At 32.6% G+C, this 20,797-nt stretch overlaps 1 protein-coding gene across 1 annotated transcript in view; it reads left to right on the top strand.

The window, feature by feature from the left end:
• The first annotated feature begins 2,039 nt into the window (after positions 1–2,039).
• Positions 2,040–20,797, top strand: part of CARPB (Carbonic anhydrase-related protein B) — a 33,599-nt gene continuing 14,841 nt past the window's right edge. Inside the window, exons 1-6 of the mRNA XM_089703894.1 lie at positions 2,040–2,241; positions 7,229–7,433; positions 15,124–15,174; positions 17,991–18,127; positions 18,401–18,592; positions 20,573–20,668. Coding sequence (XP_089560020.1) covers positions 7,370–7,433; positions 15,124–15,174; positions 17,991–18,127; positions 18,401–18,592; positions 20,573–20,668 — 540 coding nt within the window. The 5' untranslated portion in view covers positions 2,040–2,241; positions 7,229–7,369. The remainder of the gene's footprint in view (positions 2,242–7,228; positions 7,434–15,123; positions 15,175–17,990; positions 18,128–18,400; positions 18,593–20,572; positions 20,669–20,797) is intronic.

The raw sequence follows: 20,797 nt of genomic DNA, 5'->3' as shown, positions 1-20,797 counted from the left end.
AACAACTGTGCGAAGTGTAGTAGTGTCATAATGTCAAACGTGTTTCCCGGATTTGTGAGTCGACTAAGACGAAAGTTCTCTGGTTATTTAGCTCTTAATAAACGAATGAAGTTGTTATCAACGCGGAAATTGAGCCTAATTAAAAATAAAAATCTGAAGCTTGGTATGAAGTTCAACGTATGTGTTTAATATTCAAAAATTCAAGTATTCAAAAATGTCATCTTCTTCGAGTCTCAAGAGCGATTTGATCTAAGTGGCAGCAGCTTGTTCTCTCCAAATACTTTACGTTCTCGCTCGTTCATAAAAAAGACAATCTCCCTTATTGCTGCAATCTGTTACACATGTTCCGCACACGGTTATGTCTACAGCAGCCCTCATAAACGACAAAGTAAACCATAATATATTGCGCAAATTTAGGGTCAAACGTTGGAGTCATAAATTGCTCCTGTTATATACTTAAAGTACTTAATGTGACTTTATGGTTAGGTCTTGTCTGATATAGTGCTAACTAACGCTGGATGATTTATTGCAAAAGTCTTAAAAATGTAAAAAAAAATGTTTTGCCGTTTGAACCTGTGTTAAAAACCCGAACTACACATCGAAGCAGATAAATAAAAATAGACGTCCCAAATTCACGTTTGCATTTTTTTGGGGATGGGAAAAAACAAAACTTAAATGTGAGCAATTTTCAGCACACTTGAATAATGTTTCTGTGTAAGATTCTTAAATCTGTAATTATATCCTTCCACATTTTCCTGATATTTTGCGTAAATAGCGCAAATTATTTCAACTAATGTGGGTTGTGTAATTCTATTATCATTTAACAAATAAATGTACGTTATATTATGTAGGTTTTCTAATACTCCTGATACGACATTATATTGGCTCTAAGTCGTCTCAAGGTCTACAAATCTTGGAAATTTATTTTTGATACACTACCTTTACCTGCCATGACAGCAATTAATTTATATTATTATGCATTCATTTAAATTAATACCTAGAACACTAAAAAGTATATATGTATATTCATGAACAAAATATTACATAAATTACATTTTTAAAACTCATGTCACAAATAGGTAAGTATTATTAAGATTTTCCCTTTAAAAGTAAATGATTATTTAAACATACTACTAAATAATAAATTGTAAAATATTAATAACATCAACATCATCATTTTAATATGATGCGAGCTTTTAGCATAGGTACCTATATCTTAGCATTATTTAAAAATGATTTCTTATACATTTTGTGCAATTAGTCGTAGGTAGAAAGAAATATGATGTTGCGATGCATTTTAGAAATACGCGCTTAACTTTTGAAAGTCTGAAACATAGCTCTTCTTTTATTCATTTTCTGACATGTGGCGTCTCTCCGTTGTGTACAGGCTTTCTTCTCTAACAAAATAAACAACATTTTGCTTTGACTCAGATTCTTTGAGAGTCGACTTCACATGTTTTATGAATGAGTATGCAGTTTTATCCATGACTATTTTATTTTATTGATGTTGAACAACATTCAACTCGTCATTTACAACGTTTCTGTATGTTATTGAATTTTCACCTGGACTATCGAGATTTCTTATAGCATATCTTAACGCGTTTTAAGATCATCCCCACTATTAAATTTGGTAGGCCGTTCCCTTTGTCACTTAAAACTATATTCATCTCTTTCTATCTGGGAAATTTTTTCAGTTTAACTCAGGTTCGCAAACTATATCCGACTTACATAATCCTTAAATTGCAACCTAAAGCTCTAAGGAAAAGCGTATGAAATTCAGTGGCGGTACAGTTAGCTTAGTCCTTTTCAGAGCTGCAACAGCTGGCCTTTTACGGTCGCCCAAAATTAAACGACTTAAGAAAACTTATGTGTCACGATGAAATAGTCTTTATTGTATCACAGCATAAGGTTTATTTCAGCTTTTGATTGTACAGACTCGTGTGCTTTATTTCCTTCAAGCAGAGCTTGGAAAAGTTGAAAGATAGACCAGTCAGGACGTTTTAACTATGGGCTTCTATGAAACATGCCTTCAGTTCAGTCGCTACGCGCGCGTCTAACTAGCAACACGGGTTTTGACATATCATGAAAATGGCGGGAACTTTACGATAATGTTCGAGCTTTTGGAAGTTGCGAGCGTACAATAAAAATTGTATTATTTATTGATCAGTTTGTTTAATCGTGTTACTTGTATGTTATATAGAAGAGAATGACTTTGTTAAAGAGTTTTTAATAAAATAATATGTAAGTATCCGCTCATAATAATATGTTGAAATTTAATATCCCTAGAAAAATATTTATTTAAAAAATGCACATAGTGAAAATTTCTTGGTAACTATATTTTTCCGTTCTATATAACAAATTGAGTATAATAAACAAAAATTAAAAGATGGAAAAAGTACAGACTAACAGAATTTTAAATTCGACTTAATTAAGTTATTTAGGACTATAGTTTTATTTCTAGTTCTAGAAAGTATAAATCTAAAAGTAATTTATATTATTTTTTTAATTTCAAACAAAAATATTATTGCCACCACAGACTAATAATAATATACCACGCATAAAACAATCAGTTCTAAAATACTCACTGAAAAATTGAAATTGTATAATATTTTTTATTTGAAAGAGATTAAAATTATTTTAAATTTGAAATTAATGTTTTAAACCTTCTCACTACACGTTAAAGACGATCATTTATTGATCGTAAGATCAAAACTTCAAATTACAAAATTCATGTAGGTTTACAATTAATGTTTACAATGTAAAAAAATATCCAGATAAAATGGGAAACAATTTATTTATTTAAAATGTAGTATGTACATAAATGTATAATATATATTAATAATATTTGTAATTCATTCAAATTGGTAATTAATGTACCTAAATCGTTTAACTACCTATAGGTACAATTTTATAAAAATACTTACATTAATTAGGTCTAATTGTAACATAAGATTAGTCGTCGGTAGAATATTGTAGTAGAATACATTATGTAAATAAAATGAAAAACATTTAAAATTTGTAGCATTTAAAAAAAATAATAAAACTTGCCGACGGCAATTTAGGCCCTAAATATAGATTTGAACCAATTATCTACATTAATACATATATTTTTTTTTACACTACTAAATATATAAAATGACAAATCGTAAAATTGTTCGGTCGATATCCAATTGGAACTTAAAATCTTTTAAAATGAGTCTACTTTAGGAAACATTATTGAAAACAAATTATGTAATACGAGTACTCCAACAATTACACTAGTTGAATAATCGTATTTTTAGTTAGGGAGATCGAAATAAATATTATGATCACATTCAAACTTTTCAAAAGTTTCTTCAATCTCATATAAAGTCGAGGCGGTCTCGTAAAATATCTCGGCTTAGTACTTACTCACAAAATATGTGAACAATTTATTAAGATTTTTTGTCCTTCAATCTATATTTTTATAACGTTTGTTTTAGTTGTTCATAGGGCATTCTAGTTCAAAAGTTTTTTCAACAACACTGAAAGTACGGGTGAAATCGGATGAAGCTTATTATGGTATTAACTGAAATCTCTAACCAAGTTACCTAAAGGGTACTTTGGTTCATGTAATTTAATAAAAAAGAAACTAAATTCATGTTCCATGTGACATTATTTAAACAGCAAGGCACAAATTACCTATAGGATCTTGAAGTACATAATACTTAAGGAGTATATAGTAAGGTTATTGCTAGTTAAATTATTTATGAGTTAAATTCAATAGGTGCTAATTTTGCTACAAACATGTAACAGGACTTGAATTGCAATGTGCAGTGATAATCCATACTAATATTATAAATGCGAAAGTAACTCTGTCTGTCTGTCTGTTACTCAATCACGCCTTAACTACTGAACCAATTTGCATGAAATTTGGTATAGAGATATTTTGATATCCGAGAAAGGACATAGGCTACTTTTTATCCCGGGAAATAGGATAGGTTTTATCCCGGAAATCCCACGGGAACGGGAACTATGCGGGTTTTTCTTTGACTGCGCGGGCGAAGCTGCGGGTGGAAAGCTAGTAATGAATTTTATCATTAACTTTCGATGAGTTTGCGCACACGTTTCGTCCACCTTGCGGCGCGAGAGCAGTTCCTATTTATATATTTTCATTTTCAAATTCATATTTTTCATTCAAAGGTCAATGTATGATAATTTACTTAAATAAAATCCGCAGGTTAATAATAAGTTAAATTTTGGTTTTATTTTTAAAATTTGTTGCTTTAATTAAGATTGAGAACTTAGCTCGTCACAAAATAATGGAGACACAGAAACTGAAAATTCGTTACAAATAAATTTAATCTTAATGAAACGGCATTCAACGTAAATATACCTCTAACAAGCTTAACGCCTACGGATCCGCCCGCGTAGTCAAAGAAAATTCTCCTACGAATGAGAGGTTTCACTGCTGTAAAAGGTAGCTTGTATCATTACCATCCTATTTCTTAACTACTCAAATGTAATTTCCTTTAAAATACTCCGTTGCGACACAGTTGACAGATATATACTCTGTATATTGTGGTTGCGACGACAAACCATAAATACACTTTCTTTGTTTTTTTCTTATACATTTATAATATTTTTTAGATTTAGTAGAATTTAACAAATCCATCCAATCAACGAAACAAAAAAAAATCCACAAGTGCATCTGAGGATGGACAAGCACCATAATAACAATATTCTTTTATTAAATTTCCATTGTTTTTTCCAAAATCATTCTAAAATGAAATTCCAAAATGGACCACGGTAACATCTGGTAGGTTGCAACAAAATTAATCAAACGCTATCATAATTTATATAGGCTTTGCAGAATCCCCTATGAAAATAATATTCGGGTAAATGAAAATTCCGATGCATTTGAAATCGCGAGCGCCGCGCTGAGGATTTAATTCCCTTGACTGTTGCGAATCGGCGCATGTTTTTTCATTAAAACGCATTCAATACGACGACGACGTGGCTTTGAAAAAGGGGACCTTTTCAAAAAAATTTTCCTGACATTCCACTCTGCACTGCTCCCAATCTATTCAACTCTTTTAACATAACGTTATTGACATTTTTTGTTATTATACCTCCGGCATTTACTACACTTTTTGGATGCAATTACTGGAAAATGAAAGTGAAATGTTTCCTATATTATAATATTATTTACGCTTTCTATCTTTTAAATTCAAAATGTTCATCATAATAGACAATACAAGCAGTTCCATGTTTATAAATTTCAATACAAGTTTAAGGTTACTATCGAACTAAGAACAATGCCACCTTGTAAACATAATAAAAACAATTGAATTATGAAATCCACGCCATTCATCCCGTAGACCGCAACAGTCCTAAACCTTTTCTTCCTTTTATTACGCTTTGATTATAGAGATTCTTGGGTGACAGGGTGCGGTGATGTGGTTTCCCTACCGTCGCGTTGACACTCTGTAGTCCCATTAGTACACCATGAGGCAGGGTTAACGACCCGTTCGCGTGATACCGCACTACTTTGAGCTTATTTTATACAATAAAGCGTACCTAGAGCTCGACGTTCAAGTGTTACACACGCCGCGACCTATCAAATTTCCATTATCAAGACTTGCGGCTGAGATATGGCAACATTAGTATAATCTTACTGTTGTTCTTTGGGTAGATTAAATTCCTTGTGCTATTTATGACATTCCGGATTCATCGTTGTTTAATTTGGTTGAGGCCTCTAGTCTTTTGTTGACTCACTTTTTCACCTATAATATTTATTGATACCACCATGAAAATTTAAGAGTTGCTTATGGTTAGGGAGCCAGGTGCAAATTTGGTTAACTATTTCCTCTCAAGAGATAATTCGTCAGACGCATGAGAGTATAGTATTATAAAGCCTCGTGAACGTCAGCTGGCGCTCGGTTGGGGGGGTGAGCGGTTGTAGCCTCCCACGCACATAGGAAAAAAAATACATTCATTCATTCATTTCCTCTCAGCTAAAAATTTGTCAAATTGTAGCTAACCCAATATCTCAACGAAAAAAAATAGTCAGCTGGTTACAACATGGTGTATTATACGTCAGCTGGTGTCTCGAACATGAAAGTTAAATTTAAAGAAAAATTTATTTTCCGTTATTTCCTCTCAAACAAAAATTTACCTGATGATAGCTTATATGTAACTGTGGATAAATATATATGTCAGCTGGCTGTATCTTGGTGGAAAAACCGTCAGCTGATACGGGAGGCTACAACCGCTCTTCCCCCCAACCGAGCTCCAGCTGACGTTCACGAGGCTTCATAATACTATACTTTGATGCATTTTACTAATTACCGCTTGAGAGGAACTTGGTCATAAAATCTGCTGCTGGCTCCCGGACCATTAGATAGTTTTCATAATCAATGACGATAACTTTCCAAATTAAAATAGGAGAAGCTTGTGTGATTGAAATCTTTCAATCATAATTTGACAAGTCTACAGGTAGTAAAGGTATTTTCATCTCATTGTTAGTGATTAAAGTAAAATAGTTTAAAACATGGACTTTTGAAGCAGTTTCTGAAATTTATCTTTATTTCTAGTGATTATCTATACATTTGTTTCCGTCGAACATGTGTATAAAAACAGACATTCCTTAGCAGACATTATACGTCGAAAATTGTTTGCCAACTCCCGGATGCCTAAAATAATCAAATCACATGAATCCAATTTTGCATCTTATCAAACTGGATGACTTATTCAATCTAGCTCATACAGTCCTAGTTTGATAGCATGAAGTTGAACTCATCTTTTTTTGATAGTCAGTTGAAAATGCATGATGCATTCATTTGTTGAACTCTTTCCAAATAAAGCATTGATAACACGAGCTCTTTCTGTGGCATTATTGTTACTCGGAAACATAAAATCAAAAACAAAACACTGGTTTTAAATTACCTAGGTGCGTATAACCAATTTCGAACAATAGCAAAATAGCACATAGTTTGAAACATCAATTTTTCATTACTAGTGAGTAAATTGAATGAGTTAAAAAACGGAAAATTGTAAACTGGTTGTTGTATTAAAATATATAAATAAATTATGCTACTGTATTAATAAAATATTATATTAAAATTCTAATATTTGAAACTGTCTTTCTTTTTACTGTAGTCCATAAAGAATCTAGTTGAACAAGTACCTAATTCGATATTTAATTCCAATATTTAGTCGATATAAGTGGCAGAATAAAGAAAAGCTAAATTAAATATCTTTGTTCCAGGAAAGAGAAGCGTAACGAGCCAAGAGAGCATTTAAACATTAAGTATTAATGTTTTAAAGAACACAATGAATGAGGACGAGTATTTGACGATAGAATCATAAAGGATTTCAGATGTCGTGGCCGAGAGACGTTGTTTAGACAATGCCCGGCCTGGTTGGAGTCGCTACAGCGTCCGCATTTCTCCAGATATTACTAGCATTTGCTGGTAAGTTTGTGTACATATTCTCTTACTTTACGTCTTTTATATAATGTAAATAATGGTTTTATACTTAGCGGTAGAACACATTATTATTTAAAATAATGTTTAAAGATTTCTTGATACTTTATTCCCGAACTAAACCGACTGTTGAAAAAGTTTAGGGAACATTGATTGTTGGTAGAGAAGTTGAAACTTAAAAAGCAGCAAATAGTAGTAATAAACGTAAGAATATCTCAAGAAATTAGCTCGCATTTTAATCACAATTAAGTTCAGTTTAATTCAAGACAGTCCGTAATAGTTACACCTTCAGACAAAGGTAACTGGCGAGGTATGAAGACAGCCAGAGGGAGGCCGGAAGCAGCTGTGTCGCTCGCGTGCTGTTTACCAATTTATCACTAAGCTGATTATATATAGGCTGGTTCTTCAGACGTATTTTATCACCTTGTTTGTGCTCTTTCTTTTGTTTACCACTGTTTTATTAACACAGCCGAAATCATACTTTTGGGCTAAAGCGGCTAAATCCTTTCAAAAATAATGAAAATAGGCACCGATAATTCTTCATGACTTTACAATATATTACCAGGTATATACGGTTAGGTATATTTTTACCGTCATCTGTTTTATACACGATTTAACCCAAATTATTTATTTATACTGTTTAATGTAATATATAACTGAAGGGAGCAACCTAAAATTGGTAGTTTTCAAAGATCAATGTCTCTAATTTGCTGATTTAAATGGTCAAATGAATGAAAACTTCACTTCTCGTTTTATAATATTGACTATTTTGCTTATGATGTACGTAATTAATTGTAATATTCTGTGTTTCTGTTCATTGCCTATAACCTGATATAATATAACCTTAAATCAATTTAAAATAAAACCGGCCAAGTGCGAGTCGGGCTCGCGCACAAAGGGTTCCGTAGCAGCAAATATAATAAATTACAGTTAAATCAACCTATCTCAAAAACTATAAGAGATACTTTGATCAAACCAAAAATCGTTGAAAGAGTTAATTAGCATGCATCACCTCTATTTTTTTTAGAATTTTATACCCCGTAGTTATAAAAATAGAGGGGGGGGGACATACTTTTTACGACTTTGAGAGCTGATATCTCAAAAACCGTTCACTTTAAGAAAAATGTTTTTTAGAAAACTTTATATCATTTTAAAAGACCTTTCCATTGATACCCCACACGGGTATGTACATCGAAAAAAAAAATTTCATCCCTCAGTTACATGTATGGGGGGCCCCACCCCCAATTCTTTTTTTTACTATTTAGTGTCATATTTTTGTAGCGGTTCATACAACACATATTCCCATCAAATTTCATCACTGTAGTACTTATAGTTTCCGAGTAAATCGGCTGTGACAGACGGACAGACGGACAGACGGACAGACGGACATGACGAAACTATAAGGGTTCCGTTTTTGCCATTTTGGCTACGGAACCCTAAAAAGGGACATTTCTCAGAAGAAGCCCTATATTATCTATTACTGTATAACGGCTATTCGAAAATTAAATTATAAATGAGTAGACATTTCAAAGAAAAATATATTTTAACAAAATATGGCTTTCAATACGTTGAAATTTAATTAAAATCACTAAATATTCATCTGTATTTACATCAGCGAGATAGAAATATCGGATTAATTTTTATTCCGCGCTTATACGATTCATAAAGGAAAACAGACACGGGATGAACATCTGGCAAATTAAAATAAAGCCATGAATGAATGGACGTGCAGTGTCGTACATAAATATGAAATATAAATTGCATAAAAGTCACAAAAGGCGCACCGCAAATTGTGTTTTCAGTACTGTTTTGGAGCGCAGGTGGCGGGCCTGGTCTTAAGCTGGAACGGACGCCGCCAAATCCGTACACGACTTTAATTTAACTTTGCTTCACTGAATATCGTTCTTGCACTAAAATTTCTAATTTACCACAGTCGTCATGTCACACCCGAATAAATTAGTTTGTGAAATACTAAGTAGTCCGAAAACATTATCATTTCGTCTAACGATGAATACAGAAGTTAAATTGAAACATGTATCAACAAAAGTTTAACAGCATTTCGTTGTATAAATTGGAATTATATAATGTAATAACGATACTGCAAAGTTCATGTTTTCCGCAAAATGAAACGCATTTTCATTATTTATACGAAAAAAGTAAAGTAGGAAGCAAAAAATACTTATACACTCGTGTTAACTACAACGACGCCAATAAACGTTCAAGATAAACATTTTGTTCAGCTCTGAGACTTTTATTTGTACAATAAGAAGGAAATTCCATTAGGGATGATCGCTATTATAGATATTTGGGGAGCACAAATGCAATAGTGTAGAATTTGCATAGGTAGGAGTTCAGACGCGCCACGCCGGTACGATACGGTTTGAATACGTAACTTCACTACATCGATGCGGTCGCGAGAATACTGTTTCATAAGCGACAACCCATATTTTTGCTGTGCTTTTGATATTGAGAATAAGGAACGGACCATTTTACGTGTATTTCACTTGTAATATTCCAAATTGCAGGAAAAGAACTTTGTAATATATAGAGTTTTAAAAGTGTTGGTATTTATTTTGTTCTCTACATTTCACAAATCTTGTTTTCATGTTGTACTGTAAAATTGTTAGATTGATATAAATTCATTATTTTTTTACAACTAGGTATACAGTTACATACTTACCGACGATTTGTAATTCACACTTACAATGTGATAAATTTATCTGAAATCGAGTTGAATTTGTTCGCACCAATGAAGCTTTTGTTGGGCCGGCGCGCCGGCGTCAAGTGCGACGCGATCGGCGCAGGCTTGCACATGCCACGTAAAGAACGACCAATGCACCGTGAAATTGCCTATTTTCCACGTGAATTTTATTTATTTATTTCATACATCGATGACATTTCCATTCGTTCTATAACTGCAGCTCACCGCATCGGAAAATCATACGGCGAAACTGGAAATGTGCATTCACATCTGTCTTTATCACAAACCGTTCAAAGTCATGCGATGTAACGTTTAATTAAATTACTCTTGAATCTTGAGCATTAACGAACTTGCTCTATGAATTAAAAATGCAAATAGTTGAGTGCGATACGTCTCAAATGCATCCTGTTTTAATTCACGGTAAATATTCGTAATGAACGGTATCTCGTAGGCATTAGAGTTCGCATTCGAACGGTTAAATTCCACAGATATATCATTTACCTCACTGGGACCCTTCTCAAACTGATTCATTTCCGATGCACGGTTGAAGCTCTTTGTGGAGTTCGTCGGCTGCGAATTGCTCACGTTTTCAACATTTGATTGGGACATCAATACCTATAAAATATTGTTGCATTCGCTATTGTCGTTATAATGTGTTTGTGTCCGCGCTGTTTATGACTATTTGAAATGTGGAAGAGGGTTGTGAATCAGATTTTCACATCAAACATATTTCATATTCCGGTGAGCATTTAAGTCGTACTAGAGTTCCGTTCGCCGAGAGTTAAGACTGCAAAACAGACGCTGACTGGCGTCTCCCCGGCGAGCTTTTCCTCCATCACGTAGCAATCGCGTCTGCAAAATGCAACAATGCATAAGAATTCAATCTTATGTTTGTTACAAAGATGTATAAAGATGCAATATTAAATTTCGTTGTAGCGAGACATCATTGAAATTAAAGTAACCCTATATCTGCTTTTAATAACAAACAAATGTGTTTAAATAGAAGTCTGATTTGTGTTCTTCATCCATATTCATAGATTGCAAGGTACAGACAATACATTTAGCTCGGGTTTATAACACATGGCCAAATATATTTAAACTAGTGGCCCGCCCCGGCTTCGCCCGTGGTACATATTTCGCAATAAAAGGTAGCCTATGTCCTTTCTCGGGTATCAAAATATCTCCATACCAAATTTCATGCAAATTGGTTCAGTAGTTTAGGCGTGATTGAGTAACAGACAGACAGACAGACAGAGTTACTTTCGCATTTATAATATTAGTATGGATTATTGGCTGTGAATAGTTTCATTATACTCATGCTCTGAATTAATGCTATAGTAATGATGAAAGAGGAAAGAAGAAGCATCGGTGTATTCCCAATATCTTCGTCACATGACTTCGAATCTAAATCAGCGTTAAATAATTGAACTCCGTACAAATTTGGTTCCCCATTTTGGCAAAACTATTCTCGCTTCAATGAATCCCATAAAACTATATGAATTGCCGCAGGTGTCGTTCCCGACTGTAAGGTTGCTCTAAGCCGCACTGAGCTGTATCATCCTGTATTCACTAAATGTAGGCCGGTAAGCTTTCTGTTATCCCCGAACACTAATGAAGTTTAAAATTATTATTATATAAGACCTTTAATTCACTGCTTTAATAACCAGCAATTATGGTTTTATGGTTTTTATACGACAGTTGAGAAAGGTATAAGAATCTTCTGACACTTCCACGAAGTTGATATATTTTTTAACCTATATTTTATATCTACCTATATTATTTAGTTTTATAGAATTTTATTTTTTAAACATAATATAATGCTAGCGGATACTTAACGCTTTAAAATATAATTATGTAAGATAAAATATACATATTAATTAATTACAAATGATATAAACTATTTCCACGAAAGGATCACTGTAAAAGTAAATCATTCTCCCGTAGTAATTTGCCAAAGCAAACGAATATAAAAAAATGCTTTCAAAAAGTCATACATCGCCAATTATTATGTTTCTCAGTATTTCCATAACGTCGAAACTTATCAAGTAGCATTAAAAGATTAAAACTCGATAGTTCAGTGAAGTTGTATCGAATCGCAACTCGAAACGATCTCTCGAGTCAACTACGATATATATTTGCAATGCAGGCGGCGCGTCCGTGGCGAACTTCGCCTGGCGAATGCAAAAATTTAAATTAAAAACATAAATCAGGCGTGTATCGAGTAAGTTTCGAGACCGGTATACATTTCAACTGCACGCTTCGAAACATATACTTGTTGGCTTATCGATTTTTTATACGAATATCTCCACTTTAATAAACCGAACTTAATATTAAAATACCGAAACTCAATATGCCTTAATTTAATTTAACCGTTCGGCGAACAAGGTTATTACATTCATTAATTTGAAATCAAAATAATCTAACATCCGTCAGGTGAGAATATCTTGTTAAAATAAAAGATAGATAACAGATAATTACGACAGACGAATTTTGTTTAAGTATTTTTGAATTAATTGCTCTGAAACATAAGTATAATAATCTTATAATCTTAATTAAGAGAACTTCACGACGCTCAAATTAGAAATTTTAATCTCTCGAAATCCGTTCATCGTGAGGTGATGCTGCTTATGAATTTTGAATATTTACACTTTTGCAACGAAAAATTTTCATGTTCTGCTTTTCTTTGAAACGTATAAATTATATAAGTAGAGTGATTTTATTACTTTTAACATACCTATTAATTTAAAGAAGATCTTTGCGATTTACGAAATACATTTTCATGTTTATTAACAGCTTTAAATGTAATTAATAATTGTGAAAATAATTAGAGCGGAAAAAATCAACTATCAGCCTTTCATATATTATAATTAAAATAATTATGACTGTTCAATAAGTTTTGTTATAAAATTGTTAGCATATATGGAAATTTTTAAAAGAGTTTGTTGTGTTCTTTACACAAAATCAATGTTATTGATAAGGAGGAATGTTGCAACACCAAAAACGATTTCACCATAAATTAATGTTAACTCTTTTCTTACAGTCCTTAATTTGTATTACAATACTTTTCAAAAATCTTTGTTGTTTGCGACAAAGAGAAGAATGCGTATTTTTGTAAATGTTAGTAATTTATTGAATAAAAGTAATATAGGGACAATTGTTATCAAGAAATATGTTGCTGTTTCAGTGGCTTCTTAGACTATTTACTGATCTAAAACGAGATGAATGTATTTCAATCATCATTTTCAACACTATACATTTATACAATCTATACAATTTTCTTAGTAAAATTAAATTCGCTCTATTTCTTAATTTACAAAACTCTGTAGTATGTATTTTAAATATTTTTTTATAGTAATATATTTATTTATTTTATGATTAAAAGTTTTACTATATTGCCTTCAACATATAAAATGTGTGACTGCTTTTCTGCAAATTAATTTCTTCCATAACAACTAAGCTACTTTTAAATTTCTATTTGATTAAACACAGGCTAACAAAATTACTAAAGTCAGTTAAAAAGCGATTATACGTTATTCTGTAATAACCAATAACGTTTCAAATTGCAAAAATGAAATATGAACTTGCAATTAAAAACGAACATTGATCAAGCGAGAATTAAAAAAGGATTGGTTATAAATTAAAATGCGTTGACGTTGACAGGAAAGTATTGGCTTATATTTTGCTACAGTTATACCGTATAACTTTATACTATGGTTCTACGATACTATGTAGTATCGTTGATAAACATGCAATTTATATTAATCATCATTTATTTTCATTCATAAGCATATTTTGTTGCCACTGCAGTGTCACAGGGCATTCGAGGGTTTAGCCGTTAAGCCTCCACAGTGGAGGAGTACCTACGGTTTTGTAGACGTCACATGTCAAACTTTAGTTCACTGGTTTTACATATGGTTTTATCGCGATGTTCCTTAAACTAGATAGTACAAGAGTGATTTGAATAACTTGCAAATATACTGAAATAAAAAAAAATCTGTTTGTTGTCAAATCTTCCCGATTGACATAGACGGCTTTAATCGATAAGTTGCTACTGCTGCCAAATATTTCGCCATCTTCTGTATAGAAATCATAATTTAGATGAATTAATAATATGAGTTTGGTTAATGCTTTTTGTTACAAAAACTTCTATTTAAAAGATATGTACATTTTCATTGAAATTGATCGAACATACAGTCTTCTATTTATTTTTTTATAAAAAGGGAAGTAATATTTTCAGACTTTTTTGGTACGTTTTAAATATTTAAAGACAATTTTGATTATAGATTGAAATATGTTATATAGATTCTTTAAATGAACGACAACATATCCAGAATTATATCCATTCGAACTACATAACTTTTCGCAGGTCATAAATTGCTTTTCGTTTCAGAACAAGATAAAAAATCGGTCGATTTTGCAACCCTCCCTCGTCAGTTAGCGTTATTAAAATGTTCTTTTATCTTCAATCAAATGCAATTCATCAGCGTTCATAAAACAATGATTTATCCGCTCTTGATTCAACAGCCAGGAAACCCAATATGAATCTGTAGAATTGTTTACTATTAAAATAATAAATATTGTAATATTTCGTTGGCATGTCATATTTTCCAACTAAGCATGGATTGATGTGACAGACAGAGACTATATATTTTAACAAACGTTATTTTCAAAACAACAAGCTTTAGATAACTCCTTTGTTACATTAATAAAGTTGAAGGAAGGCATTCAAATTTTAAATACAACTATAAAATATGCATATTTACAAAAAATGACAAAAACAGATGATACAAAGGAAAGTATTTAAGCTATTTTCAACCGGAGATTTTTCGATTAAATTCCATATAACAGAATATTTATTAAATTTCTTTACTCAAAACTGAAAACACACTCATAAAATGCATATTAATATCAAAAATGAGATGATAAATGTAAGCAATTGGAGTTGCACAGACTTAATTAGTGTCGGTTTGATTGCAGCCGTGAACGGCGTCAGCTGGGAGGAATGGTGGACCTACGACGGCATCTCAGGTGAGCCAAAACCCAAATTATAACTATTCCGCTCAAATGCTCAAATTGCATGCTGCTTTTGTATTCCATTTGTTATCTGTGCTTCTGCATAAATATCTGTATGAATCTATGAATATTTATCAGTCAGTGCCGTCCTTTTTATATTCAGTATCAGTTTATTGATAAAGCGTGTAATTTGCTTTTAATTTTCAGAGATATTTCAAAAATGGAAATTCTATTTGAGAGATTTTTTTAGAGAAGCACAACATAAAATACAATAATTTAATACCAACGCACACCATTTTTTTTTTCAGTATTAAAATTTCCTTGAATCAAGCATGCCAAAATATTTATCGAATATTTTTAATCGAAATGTGGATATTGGAATTACAAATACATATACTGACAGCATCTATAGATAAGCAACTTATTAAGCTGATAAACATTACAATAGGGATTAAACAGCTCACATACGTGCTCTATTATCGTATTACACATAAAGGCTTGACTGGACTGACTACCATAACACACGGTAACGTCAACTGCAAATCCGTATGTGAGGGGATGAAGTGAAACCTCAATCCATTGACCTACCGCAAACGCACCGCAAATATAACGTTTCCCGTATCAATTTTTCTGTGCCGATAACATTTTTGCCAGTTTACGTGACATGAAATTTATACGGCCAATTTATCTTGCATTCATATTGCGTTACTCGCGAAATTGTGAGGTGTGTTATCATATCATTCCGTAACAGAAATTTCAGTCTTTCTCCAATTTTATGATATGCACATGATATTTCTGTAATAAAATTTTGATTTATGCGTTCCTGTACGAGCTTTACAATGTGGTTTATGCTTATGGTGATGTTTAAATAAATTTTACTATTACATAAGAATTTATGTATTTATAAAATTTTATATGTGGAAAAACAATAGCTAATGAAAAATACTATAATACCTACACAAATTTATATATTTACTACAACAAGGTTAGCTAATCAAGTACTGTAGACATTCGTTAAAAATGTATCAGAGTAGCATTTTCGATACATCCAGTATTAGTAAAGTGATGTTGCGTGAGACCCTCACCCTCCGATCTCTTGTAATATTCAAGCCCATTAGTAATCACGCTAACTACCCAAACTTCGATCTCGCTTCTTTTTGAGTTTTATCACGTGTTTTTAAAGGATTTATAAATAAATAAATAGCCACTTACAGGAACCGCAGTAAAATCATAATGGAGCGTATTTTTTTAATTAAAGCGTTTAAACCGTCCGATGATATTCTAACCGGCCATAACTATAGCCGATAAAAGCTTAGAAACGGTACTTGCGGAGTGCAATACGAATAGCGCAATTAGAACCCTGCGGCTGACGTAATTGCAGTTTTTATCCACACAACAAGACCCGTATGAACCGTGTGCCAAAAAGTATATACAAGGAAAGTTCACTTAACGCATAGCTATAAAGTAGGCGTGACCGCAACCGCTGCGCCGGCTTACTCATGCAATTTTCAAGGTCATAAATAATAAAACCGTGAACGCGATCCAAAGCACTTTGGCCACTTTTCTGCTGTTTTCTCCCATATTGAAATACCTCGTAGACGTGAGCGGTTTCTGGATGGCGCTACTTACACTTTTTACGGCATGAAATTTAATTTTACAATCCAATTTAACTTAGTGTATGCCTTTATTATTTCTCCAGACAAGAATATTCTGAAAGAGAATATGCGGCATAAACAAATGAGCATTTTAATAATTGACATTTTTAAAACTAAATTAGTTTTATGATAATATCATGGTACTTATTGAAAAGATGCCTAGTGGATTTTTGGTAAAGCTAGTGACTGATTTTATTCAGTTATAAAAAAACCTCTTTTTTCAGAGTAGAAAGTCATTCTTCATTCTAATGAATAGTTCGTAAATCATTCAAGTCACATAATATATAAAAGTTTGTAGAAAAAACCGTCGACCGCTTTTAGACTTCCATTCTCATTAAGAGGGAACATGTATTCGAGTTGATAACATGTTCATACCATATCCATTGCAGTGTATGTAAAATAAATCAATTTTTTTTTCTATAAGAATCATAATTAAGCGAACATCGCGCTTGTATGTGGACAATAATAATGAACACGTGCGCATTCATAAAATATTATTTCATGCACATTTCATACATTCCATGTCATTTCACGTGAAATTTCAACAAATAATTCGAAAATGCTCGTGGATATTTATGACGTAATCGGAACAATGAACATTCAGTCGGTATGTGAATTTATAATGTCCTAATCAAAAGTCTATCTAATGGCTCAATTTGAAGGAATATTCAAAGCTGGATTAATTTAAATCGTGTGCGTTATGTAGTTGCTAATACTGTTTATTGGTATTGTGCTTGTGAGATGACCTAATAAATAGGTAATTAGGGAATGGCATGTACTGGCGGCCGCGATTTGAACGCTACATCATAGCATACAGGACACATTACACATTGTGTAACAGATTCAGACGTTGCTGAGTGCTTTGATTAGTATCAATATACACTACATAATGCGGTGTCAAATGTTTCTAGTGTTTATGACTATATGAACAATGAGCATCATAGGTACATACTAACTATGGAATGATGTTCTATTGTAAATTGTAGAGCAGAATTATGTTAATACATTACTTAGGTACCTACTAATGATTTTTTTTTATATTTAAAGTAGAATTTCATAATAGTTCTAAATTCAACTTCCTCTGTTATTCAGACGAAGGTTAAGTTTGTTCTCTTAAGATAAGGTATATCAATAGTCATTTTATAAAATTGTTAACCCGAAAATACTTTCCATTAGGTCCAGCTTTCTGGGGTCTAATCAACCCAGAGTGGTCGCTATGCAACAAGGGTCGCCGACAGTCTCCAGTCAACCTCGAACCAGAGAAGTTGCTCTTCGATCCAAACCTACGATTTTTGCACATAGATAAACATAGGGTATGAAACATTAAAAATAATTGAGGGGGAGCTTTTATTGCTTGTATAATGTATATGTGGGTACTTAAATACGTTTATTATACCCACATAAATGTATAGATAATTTTAAGTGGTTTGTAAAAAAACAGTATTGAATTCTACAACAACCTACAATGATATTTTAAGCAATTCAATTGCTGAATGTAGGAAAAGAAAAAACAAATGAATATAGGAAAGTTTTACCTATTTGTTTTATGCATTCCAAATAGATGAAGATAACAATGTATTCGACAGATAAATGGATTAATAAGCAACACGGGTCACTCGGTAATATTCACCGTGGAAAATGAGACTCGGCATCACATCAATATAACGGGCGGGCCGCTCTCCTACAAGTATCAGTTTCACGAGATACACATACATTATGGCCTCCACGATCAATTCGGCTCAGAACATGCGATTAACGGATATTCTTTCCCCGCTGAGGTAAGCAAATTATTTCATCTTATTATCCACGATACTATCCGTAACGGTCCACTTTCTTATAATACGTTTTTATTCGATTTCATTGTTCACTAGAAGAAGTTCGCATCTGCAATTTTATCATATTGTTGTTTGGTCTATACGTGACTGTTATAATTTTGTAGTTTTATTTTATTTCTTAAGTCCGGGCATTATATAATAAAGAAAAACATGAACTCGGCAAAGAAAACTGAATAAGTGTTATTAAAATGGTCTAACCGAGAAACGTAACAATGATCCTAATAAATTCATTTATAAAACTCGTATTTATATTGAAATAAAATAAAATCTTGAGGTGCTTTGCTTTGTTACACGTTTTATATGAGTACATTTATATTTGTCTCGTTATCGATAATAATAAATTCAGTATTGAGCATTTTCTATTTTTCTTTCCCTACAATTTTAAGTTTTAAACGTGTAGCAATGTTTAAAGACCATTATATGTATATCTACACCACGCATATTTGTGTTTTCTATCCAGTAGACTTCACTTCATGACCAAAGTCTTTGAAAATTTTCATCAAAGAGAACTTCCCTGTTAATCTTACTTTGTTATAAATAGATTTACCTCCAATACCAAAAATATGTTTAGTTCACAACCCATTTAATTCCTTGTATTATTAATTATACGATCTTAGTGACGCGTTTGAAGGATTTGTTTGTGTATAATGCGGATATAGCATAATATAATATACAGGCAAATATATATGCCCTATTTATCAGTAAATTCAAAACACAGACGTCAGCACGTCTAGATGAGTCTGCAATCAATTAGTGCGCATCAATCCGAGTGTTTACTCGGCGTAACTTGAGGATGCAATACGTGTTCTCTAAACACTAATTAAGCTCGTGTTACTGTTAATACTTTCGCTTCCGTTAATTAAGCGTAACTCAACGGCATGCACTTTAGGAAATTAGACAAGTGTAGACAGCGTGTTTATTAATTTGTTTAAGAGTTTGCGGGTGGTAGCCTTATACGTAGATATATTTTGAACAATTTTATGTACTTCTAGGTAAAGATTGTCTGAGTTATTTGGGATTAAAAAGTCATTATTTATATTGATCAAATACTGAACTACCCGCAGCAATAAAAGTAATAATAAGATATTTCGTGATAAAAATAAATTTGCGTATGATTTCTGTATGAAACAGTACGGTTACAGCAAATAGCTTGAATTATTTAAATTCCATTTTTCATTTCTGATTGATTTTTTCTGCCCGATAAGCAGACGTTGTTGCAATAAATTTTATATAAAAAGAGAAAATGAGTTGAATCAGTCGCCCAACAATTCATCCCACATAAGCATTAGTCTAAAAGCTGCTATTTATATTGGGTACCTACTCAAAGAAAATGATTATAGACTTTTAAAAGAACTACAAATAAGAACAAAAATATATCTCGTATAAAATACAATTGTGACAAAAATAACAAAATTAGGAGGTTCTTCAACGCACATACGCATAAAGCGTAATACCGCCAACGCAGCCCAAAATGATTACATTAACCATAAAGTTGACAAACATTTCACGTAAATCTGTTCGTCGCTAAGCCGCAAATAAACATACCTAATACATTAGAATGTTGTCGCGGATTTCTTTCGCAAGTTCAAAAGAAAGTGTAACAGATGTTTTACACGCATGGGCCGCGCGCTCCCTCCGAGCCGGATCCCAAAGTAATCCCGACGAACGACTCTCGGCCAACTGAAGCGTGCCTACTGTTTATTTATGTGACAAATTCTTGCACCGTCACGTTAAATCCCAAATCATGTGCTTATTCTCGTGTAGATTTAACTCTGCGCAATTTACCTTGCTCTTTATTATCAAATTTTATTCCAATGACCCGAGCTTTATTTCAACATTTTTAACAAAGCACTCGCTTTGTATTATGCGAATTGGGAACGTACAAATATGATTTTCGACATTCAAGATTTCCTTTTGTTACAGATTCAAATATTTGGTTTCAATTCACAGCTGTATTCAAACTTTTCGGAGGCTTTACATAAAGCCCAGGGGATTGTTTCAATTTCTTTACTATTACAGGTACGTACGTGATTTACTTAGTGTTATACAACAACGCTTGTTTGCGAATTTGAGAACCTCTTTCATTCGACCCCAGTATCTGCACTACGTGTAGGTGTTTATTCAATTTTTGCGTGATTGGTTGAATGC

Source organism: Colias philodice, chromosome 15 (genome assembly GCF_061535455.1).
Source record: "Colias philodice isolate Cphi_HAF_F1 chromosome 15, ilColPhil1 Martin Lab GWU primary, whole genome shotgun sequence".
NCBI classification, from domain to species: Eukaryota; Metazoa; Arthropoda; class Insecta; order Lepidoptera; family Pieridae; genus Colias; species Colias philodice.
Note: the sequence above shows the minus strand (reverse complement) of the source record. Positions and strands in the feature narration are given on the sequence as shown.